At 38.7% G+C, this 15,383-nt stretch overlaps 2 protein-coding genes across 5 annotated transcripts in view; one reads left to right on the top strand and one right to left on the bottom strand.

Moving 5' to 3' along the window:
- Positions 1 to 15,383, bottom strand: part of LOC105210303 (uncharacterized) — a 44,890-nt gene that overhangs the window by 15,358 nt on the left and 14,149 nt on the right. For all 4 annotated transcript variants that reach the window (XM_054228723.1, XM_011181163.3, XM_054228722.1 and 1 more), the window contains exons 2-5: positions 2,771 to 4,332; positions 1,658 to 1,807; positions 1,431 to 1,592; positions 243 to 419 (exon numbers count right to left, since the gene is read on the bottom strand). In XM_054228723.1, the coding sequence (XP_054084698.1) occupies positions 243 to 419; positions 1,431 to 1,592; positions 1,658 to 1,807; positions 2,771 to 4,037 (1,756 nt within the window). In that variant the 5' untranslated portion in view covers positions 4,038 to 4,332. The remainder of the gene's footprint in view (positions 1 to 242; positions 420 to 1,430; positions 1,593 to 1,657; positions 1,808 to 2,770; positions 4,333 to 15,383) is intronic.
- On the top strand, positions 4,688 to 6,211 carry LOC105210296 (uncharacterized). Its single transcript, XM_011181149.3, has one exon. It carries the CDS (start codon positions 4,820 to 4,822, stop codon positions 5,906 to 5,908), a length of 1,089 nt encoding a protein of 362 aa, XP_011179451.2. The 5' UTR covers positions 4,688 to 4,819; the 3' UTR covers positions 5,909 to 6,211.

Genomic DNA, 15,383 nt, shown 5'->3' with positions numbered 1-15,383 from the left:
GAAGGCATATCAGATTCAATGGTGGACACACATATTTATAACAATTGTATAAGCGAGAGTAAAGTGCAATACGCAATGGAAATTGGAAAGTCGAACAAAAGCGTCGGAAATTTTTGAAGGAAGGAAAATTTTTCTAATATGTGATGTGTTAAGTTAGTGTTTTGAATTTCGTTTATCATTCGGGATACACATATAATTGATGCAATTTATAAAATAGACGTGTGTATTGATTTCGAACCTACCTGTTTCGCTAGAGTACATTATCGGTGGCGGTAGATTCGCATCGCCAAAGTTTCGAGGACGTGGATACTTTGTTTTGGTAAATAGATGTAAGACCATACAGATAAGACCAGTAAGCACTGCTATGCCCGTTGCGACGCCCAATAGAGTAGGCAGATCAGAATTTAATTCCTTTAAGTCTATGGGTGAAAAAAAGTATGAAAGATATGATTAATGAAATTATGAAGTAAAATGGTGAAAAATAATATATGAAGATGGCTTAAAAATATTGGACCCTATTTGAATTATGGGTTGTAATCACATTCAATTACATTGAAATCCATTTTAGACTATTTTAGTTAGAGAGCAGTTGTGATGATTCTCACAATTATTTGGAGCTAAGTTTCTGGGATGAAAGCCCTTGGGCAAATATAAATCCGACTTCGGCCCACTTGCCATGTGCCAAATATCGTAAGAACAAAAGAAACGTGAGCAACCATGAGTGAAATGCGGTAACCAACTCGGGTGGAACTCATTGTCACGGCTAAGTGAGAGGGAGTCTTTTTTGGGACCACTCCAAGGTAATCGGTTTAAGAGAACAACAAATTTACTGCGTCTGTACACCAGGAAGTCCGGACGCAAGCGGGTGTCTGCCTTGGATCAAGCTGCTCTCTATACAAATGTGATCACTAAAGCCTTCTCCCCAGCTGGGGTTTGGAACCGCCAAGCAAAAATTGTTATTTAATGAAACATACACGAAGCCTCGGCCATTGACCTACCCAAACGACGACTACAGCAAACTCACAAAGGAACGTAATTGTCGTACGTATGGACGACAAAGCTCCAATGAAAAGATCCTTCGATTCGAAACCCATTGGTGGGCAACGGTCAAGGCATCCAATGAAAAGTCGAACTGCATAGGGACCTTGCTGCTCGTGGCATGCACAACTGACGTGACTATGCAAAGGTTAGAGGCAACTGTCGAAGTTTTGTGTTCTCAGCCTAGACCGACCCACGGTTGCAGTGCCAAAGAAGAAGCACATTATTTTGGTTTTTTTTTTTGGAATTTAAACACATTTTATCGAAAGAATTTTAAAATTATGAAGCTACGAAGTTAAAATTTTTGTTTTTAGAAACTTCCTTCTGACTTTGATTACTTCATATTTTTAAAATTGATTAAATTTTTATATTATTTTCATCTACAAACTCACCTTTCGTGCAAAAAACACGTCGTGTCGGCTTCGTGTGACTAACCGAGTGAAAACCATCCGCACATTGACACATGGCATTGTGTCGCACTTGAACACAAAGGGAATTCTCATCGCTATACATACAGGTTTCATCGTAGAAACACTGTTCGCCCAGTTTTTTAGCTGCAAATGCATTAGAGAAGGTTAGAACATATTATACAATTTTTGAAAATAACTGATTCACTTACGTTTATCGCAACCTTTAGTCAGTCCAAGCTGTACTGGGTAATTTCTTTCACAGCCGCAAATTTTTGTCTCCTTATCACAGGTGACATGAATTAATGTAGTTTCGCATGTCATGTCACTGAAGCAGGGAGCACCAATATATTTGCCCTTAGCTGGAACAAGATAAAGGATGAATGGTTAAACATATTTTAAATTAGAGTTGAAAGTCAGTTTTTTTCTTTCTTCGATGCAACCCTGTGAAAATTCTGACCATTCTATCATTCTTCAAGTACTATCAAATACTAAATGCCTTCAGAGTGGGAACACTATATAGACAAAGCTCTCAGTAATTCTTCTATGTTAAAAATACTGTTAAAATTCTCATCCACAAAAGTCTTAGCATCGAGTTACCGAAGTAATTTTCTGACGACCAGAACTATGAACAGTGACTGAAATTGTGGTCAATCTATAATAGTTTGAACTGTTAACCTCTTCTCAGTCGGTCATGAATTCGTATCCCGCTTGAAGAAGTATGTAAAATCCATTCTTAATACCGGAAGCGCCTTACGATGCTTTGGGTAGATCAAGGTATAGTGGATGTAGTAGATAACACTACACCATCGGGACTGGAAACCCCTCACATTACTATGTCGTCTCTGGACAACTAAGTGGCCTTGATAAATTATTTAATTCAAAAAGTCGTATCTGTGCAACTTCCGAATCATCTTCGGGGAAACCGCAACCGATAGTTGCCATAGAATATATTCTACAGTCCCTTCTTCTACTTCTTGCCAGCTTCTGCAGTAATCATTGCATGTCTACCCCGATCTGCTGGCATGTCTACCAATAAGACAGTGTTCCTTGAGAACACTAACTAACTTCTTCTATCAATCCTTTTAAATTTCAATAATCGGCGTGTGCGGTCCATATTCTATTTAGGTCACGTTTATCTGCTTGTTGAGCATGTCAGGATTTTTTCCACCGAGACTCAGCCAACTCTGTGACATATTTGTCAATTAAGTGTTTACAAATTCCCTCTGCAGTGATCTGGTAGTCGGAAGGAGATTCTGGTATATAGCTTTGCTGAAAGACCTCTCTTCCCACAAAATAAAAATCATATATTATTTCTTACTTACCAGATCTATTGTTAATTAAAGCCTCGTATTCATCAAATTCGTCATCACGATAGGCGGAATCATCCTCATCATCAGGCACATGAGCGGTATCACGCTTTGCAACGCGCTGCACTTTCGCTACACCGGTGTCGTTCGCGTACACCATATAGTCGGCTGACGCATCCGCACCAGCTAACAATGAACCATTCACAGTAGCGGTTGTCACATTGAAAACGACGACAGGTGATGGCTTTGTTTTAGAGCTATGCATAGTTTTAGGCGCTGAAACTGACGGTGCAAACGCTGTCACAGCTTGCACACGCTTGTCAATCACTCTTCCATTTTGTGTCTTCTTCGCCACATTTCCCGCAATAGGTTCGGCAGAAAACGATAGCAATGCGGCCGCCGCCGAGGAGAGCGCTTCATTGGTACGTTCAACGTTATTACTGTTATTGCTCTGCATTGTCGCATTGGCAATGGCTGTCGCCGCGACGGAGGCGCGCATCATTACCGTACAATAGATGAAAAATACGAGCGTCAAGTAGAAAATGCTACGCGTATCGAGACCGCTGCCCGCGCACGTTGTACTGCTTCCGGTGGCAGTAGCAAGCGCACTGTAGAGACCACAACTACTGACATCATCCGCATCCGTATCCGCGGCGTTGGCGGCAACATGTCGCGCACCGCTGCTGCCACTGCGGTGACATGTGGTGCGCCGCAAATATTTGCTGCAGTGTGTTTGTGTAAGGCTTTTATGGCTACGTTTCAAATGCAAAATGCTTCGGTTGTCGTGCACACAACGCTGTCGTGTATCGTGGTTGTGTGGCATATAGTCGTTAATAACAGCGTCCTCGTCATCAACAGCTTCATCGTACGCAGTCACGCACGCGTATGTTGCACGCATATTGCAAGCTGCTGCTGTAGCGGTAGTCGTTACAAGTGCATACAGAGCGGAGAAGCGAAAATAGTCGACAGTGGGCGTTAGCTGTGGCTGTTGTTGTTGCTGTTGTATTTGTTGTGTTGTTGCCGCTGTCGCGCACACATTTCGTACATAATACCGTTGCTCTCGCAGAGTTGCGCTTAGTCGTTGATTTGATTGTTGCTTTTGTTGTTGTCCAGAATTTTCGTTGTGTGCAGTAGTTGTTTTGTTGTAGTTATTTTTATTGTTGCACTTTAAGTTTTCTTCTCTCGTATTCGTCGCTAGTGCGGTAAGTTCTTTTCGTAGCCTAGCATGGAAAATTCGCCGTTTATTGTTGTAACTGCTGTAGATTTCTACAATTTTTTCCATCGCTGTTCTTGTGCACTTGGAAATAGAAGTTTTTGTTTTTGTTTTTTTTATTTTTGTTTTAGTTAGTTGCTTGGAAGACTATTACGTTTGTTTGGGTTCTTGTTACGTTTTTGCTTTTCTTTTTTGTTGTAAGCATATTTAAACTACTGGCTGCTGTGTAGTATTTTGTATGTTCTTTACTAAAATATTGGGTTAAGCGCTTTCTATAACTGTACACCAACATTCATTAGAAACCAGTTTGACTTATTTAACTTCATTATAGAAATTTTTTCTAACGCTCATACGGCGATTTTTGCTGAAAATACAACAACAATACAACAGCGTAAATTTAAAAATGAATAAATAATTTAATAAATTTTATATTCGGTACAAATTTCATTTTAGTTACATAGTGGCAGCACGGGTATTAATTTTTTCTTCGAAAGTCAACACTGTCTAAACTGTTGATTCAATAAATTAGCAATTTAATTTAGTTATTACTTTGTTATTTTAATTTCAATATACATTTTTAAATATTTGTACTAAAATTTTCTTTCTCGTAACTAAATAAAAAATATTTCATCACAAAAATAAAATAAAACCAAACAAATAGTGTGAATAGCGTTATCGATAGCAACGCACCAAATATCGATAATTTGGCAGCACTTTTCTGACAGCTGTTTGCATTTAAATCTACAGGCAGTACGCGGTAACATAATGCATTTGCACAATTTTCATCCAATTGCAAATAAAGTGTTTTATTTAAAGTAAAATAAAGTTTGCATATATTACTTTCAAAATCAATGGTTAGAATACGTGGCGTAAGATGCGCCTTAGCATCGGATGGACATTTACTCAAAGGTGATGGTGTGTTTATTACCAATCCAAAGCATGTGGAATTCGCGCGCAAACGTCGAAAGGACTTTCGTCCGGAAAATCGTGTCTGTGCTGAATGTGCAAAATTCTTTATACATGTATATGATATGAAACTAAAGAGCGCTAAAGAGAAAAAACGACAGGCCTCACTGACTGTCTCGTCCTCTTCATCACTGGACGACTTTGATCGCATTGTATATCAAACGCCGCGTACCAAACATTTACGTGACTTTGTCAAACAAAGCGCACCATACAATTTGGGTGGACCGTCACAGGAATTAAGTGAAAATGTGGAAGAAGAAAATCAAGCTCATAACGACAATGCTGGAAACAGCAGCTACGGATCAAATGAACAACATTCGCTAATGGTTAGTGATGATAGCAGTGTCAATTCCATAGCTAATGTAAATGCACCATCTCCTGGTACTCATGAAATTGCCACAGACAGTAGCGACAATTCACAGGAGTTAATAAAAGTTGTAAGACCAACAGCCAGCGCTGCAACGACTGCGACAAACGAAATAAGAATTGAAAGAAATTATAATGTGGCTGTTCAAGAAGTTGCTGGTGAAGTTGTAGCACACATTAGCGATAATACACAAAATGTATCACAAACTATAGCACCAATAAACAACACAACGACGACTGCGTCAAACGTAGTAAGAAGTAAAACGAATAATAAAGGACAAGATGAGCATATCACCGCGGATGCAACAGTATGGCGTAAGCCGACGCAGCCAGCGAAACGTAAAAGAGTACACATAGCACCAGAACCACCAAACAAACATTTTGCTAGTAATGTAACAGCGCCAAATGCGTCGAACAAACGAATTTCACAAGTTTCAGCTAATACATCTACAACCAGCGATGAGGACTTTGACGATTACCAACCAAGCTTAAATGCACTCAATGGCACACGTTTACCGCATATACAACCAATACCGAAACGCAGGCATTTCCAGCACGCCATACCGACGGTGCAGGATATCTATATGCAAGGCATCACAGGCGGCTAGAAATTTGACAAATCATTATTTTGTAAAACTAATTTATATTTCAGCGCAATTATTTATATTTATTTTCAAAATTCATAATTTTTTATGTTAATTAAGTTAAAAAGTTGTTAAATGTGCATCATATTTGATTTTTATTAAATTTATTTTTGTATTTGTATTGTAATTATAGCTATTTGTTTAACGGCATTATGTAATTGTACTTCTATTGTGTATTAGTAAAATTATTATTGTTAAATTATGAATTTTAGCAGCAGGTACGCTTATTTCAATAAAAACTGTAATAATAAATCATCATGGAAAATATATTGAAAAACAATTTTTTATACTGCACAATAGTGCATTGTTCACCGTTTAAGTTGGCAGCAATATACAAAGGACGACAGAGTTTATACTTTTTTATTTTTTAGTTTCTTATTGTTTGCTGTTTTTTGTCGATTCTCGATTAGCACAATTTTTTTTGCTATTTAAGTTAATTTATTGCAACAAGTACGACAAGTAAAGGATAGTAAACGCGATGTGAGCTATAGAGATATATATAAATGTGTATATAAGTCAATTTGGTTTAGTTGTAGTAGTGTTTCTGAAGCTTTAAATACAACTAAACTGTTTTTGAGTAAAAAATTGCGTTTTCATAACTTTTTCTAAAGTATATGCCGTATAAAGTTGATTGCTAAGTAATTTAAGAATTTTTTTAATATGCTGTATATACTTTGTATGTAAAGGGTTTTTCAATAAGAGCGCTACAAAAGCGATTGATATCCCAATCATTGAAATTCTTTATTTCAGTGAAAGTATGTTTGATGTCATTATATAAGGAAGCGATTTTCAAGTTCCGCTTGAAGAACAACAAGGCGGCGGGGGCCGATGGATTGCCGGCCGAGCTATTCAAATACGGCGGCGAAGAGCTGATAAGGTGCATGCATCAGCTTCTTTGCGAAATATGGTCGGAAGAAAGCATGCCCGACGATTGGAATCTCAGTGTACTCTGCCCAATCCACAAAAAGGGAGACCCCACAATCTGCGCCAACTATCGTGGGATAAGCCTCCTTAACATCGCTTATAAGGTTCTATCGAGCGTACTGTGTGAAAGACTAAAGCCCACCGTCAACAAACTGATTGGACCTTATCAGTGTGGCTTTAGACCTGGAAAATCAACAACTGACCAGATATTCACCATGCGCCAAATCTTGGAGAAGACCCGTGAAAAAAGGATCGACACACACCATCTATTTGTCGACTTTAAAGCTGCTTTCGACAGCACGAAAAGGAGCTGCCTTTATGCCGCGATGTCTGAATTTGGTATCCCCGCAAAACTAATACGGCTGTGTAAGTTGACGTTGAGCAACACCAAAAGCTCCGTCAGGATCGGGAAGGACCTCTCCGAGCCGTTCGATACCAAACGAGGTTTCAGACAAGGTGACTCGCTATCGTGCGACTTCTTTAACTTGATGCTGGAGAAAATTATAAGAGCTGCAGAGCTAAATAGAGAAGGTACAATCTTCTACAAGAGTGTACAGCTCCTGGCGTACGCCGATGATATTGATATCATCGGAAACAACGCCCGCGCCGTTAGTTCTGCTTTTTCCCGCCTGGATAAGGAAGCGAAGCGAATGGGTCTGGTGGTGAACGAGGACAAGACGAAATATCTCCTGTCATCAAACAAACAGTCAGCGCATTCGCGTCTTGGCTCCCACGTCACTGTTGACAGTCATAACTTTGAAGTTGTAGATAATTTCGTATACCTAGGAACCAACATTAACACCGATAATAATGTCAGCCTTGAAATCCAACGCAGAATCACTCTTGCCAACAGGTGCTACTTTGGACTGAGTAGGCAATTGAGCAGTAAAGTCCTCTCTCGCCGAACCAAAACTAAACTCTACAAGTCCCTCATCATTCCCGTCCTACTTTATGGTGCAGAAGCGTGGACGGTGTCAACATCCGATGAGACGGCACTAGGAGTTTTCGAGAGAAAGGTTTTGCGGAAGATTTACGGTCCCTTAAACATTGGCAACGGCGAATACCGCAGAAGATGGAATGATGAGCTGTATGTGTTGTTCGACGACATAGACATAGTCCAGCGAATAAAAAGACAGCGGCTACGCTGGCTGGGTCATGTTGTTCGAATGGATGAAAGTGCCCCAGCTCTGAAAGTTTTCGATGCAGTACCCGCTGGTGGAAGCCGAGGAAGAGGGAGACCTCCACTCCGGTGGAAGGACCAGGTGGAGAAGGACCTGTCTTCACTTGGTATTACCAATTGGCGCCAAACCGCCAAAAGGAGAGATGCGTGGCGCACTGTTGTGGACTCGGCTATAACCGCGTAAGCGGTTTCTACGCCAGTTAAGAAGAAGATTTTCAAGTTCATCAATCGTCGCTGGCTTGATGGCATAGACCATAAACTTGACGTAGCCCCACAGGAAATAGCCTAATGACGTCAAATTGCATGACGAGATGGCCAATTAACTGGGTCAATCATGAGATAACACGTTCACCAAACTTGGTTTTCAACAAATCGATTGTGGCAATCAGTGTGTGGCTTGTAGCGCCGTCCTGTTGGAACCACATATTGTCCAAGACTATATCATCCAATTCAGGGCCAAAAAATATTCGGTTATCATTGAGCGGTTTCCATTCACAGTAACGAGTCGGTCTTGATCATCACGGAAGAAGTACGGCCCAATGATGCCGCCGGCCCATAAACCACACCAAACCGTAATTTTTTTGGGATTTTACTGGGATAGTACTTGTGGATTGCCAGACCAATAACGCATATTTTGCTTATTGACGAAGCCATTCATGACGACCATAAATTGGACAGACGATAAGCTCGAGTTGCCGCGTGAAACCAGAGTGACCCTTGTGCAGCTTCGATCTGGATATTGTAGCAGATTAAACTCCTACTTATCCATACTGAACCCCCGACATACAAAATACATGTCCTGCATGCAATGAGTCCCCGCATGATACTAACCACCTTTTTGCATGCCCAACGAACCTTACTCATCTAACACCCCTTTCTCTTTGGTCCAACCCTGTCGAAACAGCACGTTTCCTGGGCCTCCCGTTAGATGACCTCGACGACAACTAGATTTATGCTTTCCTTTCCGGCAGGGATAGATAACCGTTACTACAACAACAACAACCATAAATTGGACGTAGCGCTCTTAAAGTTAAGACCACTAACTCCGAATTTAAGTAGTAAATTTTAATAATTTCGACTCGTTGTTGGATCGTATATCTTTCCATGATAAAATGGCAAACCTTATTGAAGAGAAATGTCAAAAGAGCGGGGAAAAAATATGGCGTCGTTTGCTGTCCCTACTTTTGTATCGTCTCTTTTGAAAAAACCCTTTATATATGTATATGAAGTGAGTAAGTCTCTAATAGGACTAAAATTTCGTTATTATTTTAAACCGAGAAACTTATTTACTACAAATAGGAAATTGTATAAGTCATAACCTATATATTTATGCATAGCAAATGTATATGTATGTATGTATTTATGTATATCTATGTATGTATGTAGTACACATTGTCACCACAATCTGTTTTTATTGTTACTGATTTCATCATTAATAGCTACCGCAGAAGCATCCTCCAACATAATAACCACTTCATCACAACTAAACGTGATAATAGTTGACTGTATGTAAGCGAGCCGTGCATACCAACGAAGTGTGAATATGTCGCCGAGAGGTGCATGCAGGCATTGCTGAATCAGTGGGTCTTTATAAATTGCTTATGGCTATTATGCACATTAGTAAACAGAAAAAAAAACGAAAAATATAAAGACTAAAGCGATAATGATATGCGAAAAAAGCACTTGCTGCTGACAGCCCGCAAAAGTATGCTTCATATTTGTACATGTTGGTATGCAGTTCTTTTAGAAAGTGTCTATTGCATCAATAGCCATGTGCGAGTATGATGTCATACACGACACTATCCCTATAGAGAAATCTGAGGATGATATCATAGACTCGGTGGGAAATTTGAATTTCTAGAGAAAATATTTTCCTATAACTACTTAAAAGATTCGAAAGATGCTACTCTTCAACGGTAATATATGTATACTAAGAAAAATCAAAGTTCTAAATAAAAATATTTCTTCTCTACCAGTGATTATTTAGTAAAAAAGATTTTCTCATAATCAAGAGAGTATATTTGCTTCATCTAACTAGAACATAAATGCCAACTAACTAGTATCTAATCGAAAGTCATCTCGCATCATAACATTTTTCCTGCAGCGCTCATGTTTACATCGTGTAGTTGTCACTCCATATAGTTGTAGTACCTAGTAGTACGCGTATCCTAGTGCATTTGCCTTGAGGGTTTATAGAGTGAGCGTAGTGATATTTGTCGCGTTGCAGTTTGTGACAGGCTGTGTGCACGCGTGTCACTGACTGCCTGATGATAGTGGTTTATTTAAAGTAATGCGCTTAACGTGCAGATAATATAGCGGTATATATATATATATATATATATATATGTGTATTTATGTATCCGCTTGTTTGTATGCAGTTATTTACTTGTTTCACTTAAATATTTAATCGATTCTATTATATAATCTCATTAGTGGCGGCAAATTGCGCTTGACTGAGGCGTCATTTTTATCCTTTTTTGCTGATTTCACTTTGACTTTTCATCGCAAGCTCATGGAGCTGAGATGACATTTAATTTAAACAAGATGAGAGGAAGTGTGTCTTGGATAGGAAGATAATTTAAATATTATACTATAAAACTTGCTGATAAATAATGAATTTATGAGTCGTATTTTGGTTCGAAAATGTAGTATACTTTTAAGAACGCTTATAAGATGCTTACATGTTCAAGATTTATCTAACATACTAAGACTTTTTCGAAACCTTTTTCTTCTTTCTAAACATTTCAGCTTCTTATTTAGTTCCAGTCCTCATATTTTTGCGGTGTCTTTACAGCAACTTAAAAAAAGGAATTCTATAGATCCAGATCTACCAGATCTAGTTTGTAGCGAAATTTTCTATATTCGTTTATGGAAAAGATGAGCTCACGTGATGAATAACAGCGAGAAGTACCACTCTTCATTAATAATAAAGTTTTGGCATATGTTGCTCGATTACTTCATCGGATACGACGAAGCATTGCATACTCCGAGCTCGAGTTGCCTCGCGAAACTAGAGTAACCTTCGCACAACATCATTCTGGCAACTGTAGTAGATTAAACTTCTACGTATCCAAACTGAATTCCGACATACCTAATATCAAAGAGTCCCCACATGACACTAACCAGCTCTTTGTATATCCTATTAACTGAACCCTCTCCCTTTAGGCCAACTCTGTCGAAACTGCTCGTTTCCTGGGCCTCCCGTAAGTTAACAATCGACAGGTGCTTACCGACTCAGCCTGGTTCAGATAACCGCTACAACAACACAAACAAACAAATCATGCATGGACCACTTCTTAAATCTCCGATCAGAAGGATGTGAAGTACATAGATCACCGAGAAATCAACACTTAGAATGACTGAACTGAGAAGTTAGTAGATTAAATGAGAATTCTGCGGTTACACAAGGCGAATAAAAATACCCTTCCACTGAAGAGAGGGCAATAGTTAAATGAGTACTAAGAGTACCAAACTTGCTGCGGACACTGGAATCAACGTACCCACAGCCATGTTTGGTAAGTTAGCTTAAAGGGCTGATCAAATGCATCTCACGTAGATTGCTTAAATCGCCAGTGCTTTGTAAGGCCGCAAACTTTCTAAATATATACACCACCAAGCTTAAGGCATCGATAGCGCTTTGTGTTGCAAATTTGTTAAGGCGGTGGATATCTAAACGGGACAATTCATCGGGTTCGTCGAAACTAGTGCTGCCGAAATGTTTCAGCCTCACACTGGCAAAAGTTGGGCAGTGAAGGAAAAAGTAGATCCTAGATCTTTCAAGCTCGTCTTTCTCCATACAACATCAGCAACTTGTATCCTGAAGGATGTTTAGCCTCATGGCACGTAAGTTTCCAATGTGGACTGATACCATTGTCGTGAGTTGAACCTTGTTAAAAGTAAATAGTTCAGTGGATCTACACTGGACAAAAATGATCGCTCCGTCATGCATGTGCATGTGAACACGTTTTTTGAAGTAAACAGATCTGGTGCTGGAAGCCAGGGGAACAATGTCAGCTCGTTTCCATTCTGATGAGATTTCCCCTGCAGCGACCTTGCGTGCGAACTTATCAGCGCTGCAGTTCCCTGTGATTCCGCTGTAACCCGGCACCCAGACGAGTCTAATACTAAAGTAGTCCTACAGATAACCCAACCGTTTCTGTCACTACAACGAACAACTGGGACCCGATCAGAGTAAAAAGAAACTTGAACAAATTGGAGGAGTAGATTGACAAGCATAATGCTTTGCGTTTGGTACTGGTTCGATATATGTAGGTACATAAAGGTTGACGATTACTTTTCCGATAGCAGTGGAATATTTTGAACCTTATCCATATAGAGGAGAGGTGTTCAGTACAAAAGCTTAACAGTTTGAGACTTAATCACAGATATTTGTGTATATGGAATGTGTGAACCGTTGTTCAACCAGCTAATCTTAATCTTAAATCTACTTTAATTCTGCCTTCTATCAGTTTGATCATTGAACGACATCCGTTTATGTTCCAACAAATATTTACGAATCAATAGCAAGCAACTGCTCTCTCTCTCTCGGGTTTGCAAACACAAAAGGCGAAAAGTGTAACAATAAAGGTGGATATACGACGAGTACACATAAAGGATATAGAGCAACCAACTAGCCAACAACGTGCAGTAGTTATACCGCTACAACAACGCTAACGGCAATATTTATGTTCACTGTTTGTGTGTAGAGATCCTGTTGTTGCTCTGCTTTTATACGTGTGCATACCTTTCACTGGCTTTTCTGTTGCAAGCACTTCAGGCCCATTGTATCATGAACATTGTCACCGGCATTTGCTGTTATTTATTGATGAATTGTTTTGTTTTCTGCTGCTGCTGCTACTGCGCTGTCAAGGCAAAGTGTGAAGCAAACAAACGAGCGATAGTAATGCTTTTCGTTCTTGTTTTTGTTTTCACCAAAATATCCACACATGAATCCAGTACTATGTGTAATATGCATATAACGGTTAACATTTATCATCCTACCAGAAACCAAAAAATAGGAAGCAGAGAAACCTACACGCTCGGGATTATCTGTGATTTTGTGTATGCATATGCGAAACACGTAGTAGTCCTCGAACCGCTCGGATTTGGTTTAACACAAAAACAAGAATGTCATGTATTAATCCACAAACACACATTTAGTGGCACATAGAGTGCAGTGAGTTGAGGTTTATGTTTTGCTTTGTGGTGGTTGGACACACCTGATGTTATTACTGACTCGATTGCATTGAATGGCACTTTTTTTAAATTCAATTTCAGCAGCCGCTAAGTCGTTTTCGTATGCAAATCTTTATTGTTAAATGTGTTTGTATCAAAATTGCATTGTTTTTTTTTCGAGAGAAGATTTTCGGAGACGATAGTGTAGGTTATAGTTCAAGTTGCAGCTTAACGACAAAGGATTTAAGCTTATGTTTTAATAAGTAATTAGAATTTGGCAATTTGCTGATGCACTTAAAGTGCTTACGTCATTGCTGAAACTGCTCGGAGCTTACTCTGATATTTTTGAATTTGCTTGCCGACTTTGAAGCTTCTGCGAAGAGCTAATATGGTTTTATAAGCGGCTTATTCAACTTTTGCATGAAATATTTCTTTAAATTTATACAAATTTTGACTCTCTGAACATTAAAAACGACATACAGATGTATTCAAAAAATAACGGGAATTTTCGATTTTGGAAAACATTTGTATTCATTCGTCTATATTATGCACTTAGTATGACAGCGCTTCTTCCAATAGTCGAAACACTTCTTCTCAAACTCGATTCTTGGCATAGACTTTGGCTCTTTCATTGATTTCTTGTTAGCTTGTAAAGCAACAAACCCTTTAAGATACTACGAGTATTTATTATACCCTGAACAGGGTATATTAAGTTTGTAACACCCAGAAGGAAGCGTCGGAGGCCATATAAAGTATATTTATAAATGATCAGTATGTTGAACTGAGTCGATTTAGCCATGTCCGTCTGTCTGTCTGTATATATACGAACTAGTCCTTCAGTTTTTAAGGTATCGTTTTGAAATTTTGCAAATGTTATTTTCTCTTCAAGAAGCTGCTCATTTGTCGGAACTGCCGATATCGGACAACTATATCATATAGCTGCCATACAAACTGAACGATCGGAATCAAGTGCATGTATGGAAAACTTCCGCATTTTACTACATATCTTCACGAAATTTGGTGTGAGTTATTGCTCATAGAAATAATTTAATCTCCGCAAAAATTGTTGAGATCGGTTCACTATAGCATATAGCTGCCATACAAACTGAACGATCGGAATCAAGGGCTTGTATGGAAAATTTTCGCATTTGACATGGTATCTTCACGAAATTTGACATGGATTACTGCTTAAGGTAATAATATAATCTCCGAAGAAATTGTTCAGATCGGTTAACTATATAACCTTAATGTTTCCTACAAACAACCCGGCTAAAAAGAATTAGTAAAATGTTTTCTTTTTTTTTTACTTACTTTTTCTTACCTCTTTAGATTTGCTTGAACACATAGTTACTAAAAGAAATGCACCTGTGAAGCATATATTAGCTTCGGTACAGCCGAAGTTAACGTTTTTTCTTGTTTTTGGAAATAGGTCACACGGAATTATGTTTGGCGTATTTGGTGGCTGAAATAGTGGCAGTATGAAGCAAGAAACAAAGTGTGTGTTTTTGACGAACGAAAATCGGTATTTTCAAATTCCCGTTATTTTTTGAACACACTTCTTATCTTCAATATTAAAAAGAACACACTTCCTATCTGCAATATTAAGAAGATCTTCGTCTCTCTGCCATCATCTATCTTTCATATTCGATTTCAAGTCGTTTATTTTACAACAAACTCGCTGAACTCCTAATAATAAACGAGTTAGATTTTCTTTAAGCGAGTATTCCATTGGCACATACTCGCTTGCAGCTGAAAACTTTTATTAAACTCAACTCCCGTCATCGTTTTCAATGCAAATTTATCCGCATACATATTTACTATGTACTTTGCCAATTTCCTTTCATTGCCAGATGCCAGACTTTCAAGTGTACACGCACTACCGTATAACCTCAGAGACACCTGCCGCATTACTTCTGCTGCTCAACTCATAAATTGTGTGCTTCTTTAGAATGTAATTGTTTGAGAATATGTTTGCCTTGTGCTTTATGTTTATAACAATAACTTGTATGAGCTTACTATTTATATTATTGTTTATTATGGAAGTAGTTTATTATACTACTACTATATACTAGTAGTATTCTTACGAGCGTGGACCGATAAGTAATTAGCATCACGATACTAGCGCAAGAGAAATTTACTATCATGTAGTATACATATTCT

This window comes from Zeugodacus cucurbitae, chromosome 4 (assembly GCF_028554725.1).
Source record: "Zeugodacus cucurbitae isolate PBARC_wt_2022May chromosome 4, idZeuCucr1.2, whole genome shotgun sequence".
Taxonomy (NCBI): Eukaryota; Metazoa; Arthropoda; class Insecta; order Diptera; family Tephritidae; genus Zeugodacus; species Zeugodacus cucurbitae.
The sequence above is the reverse complement of the archived record's forward strand: the minus strand, read 5'-3'. Positions and strand labels throughout refer to the sequence as shown.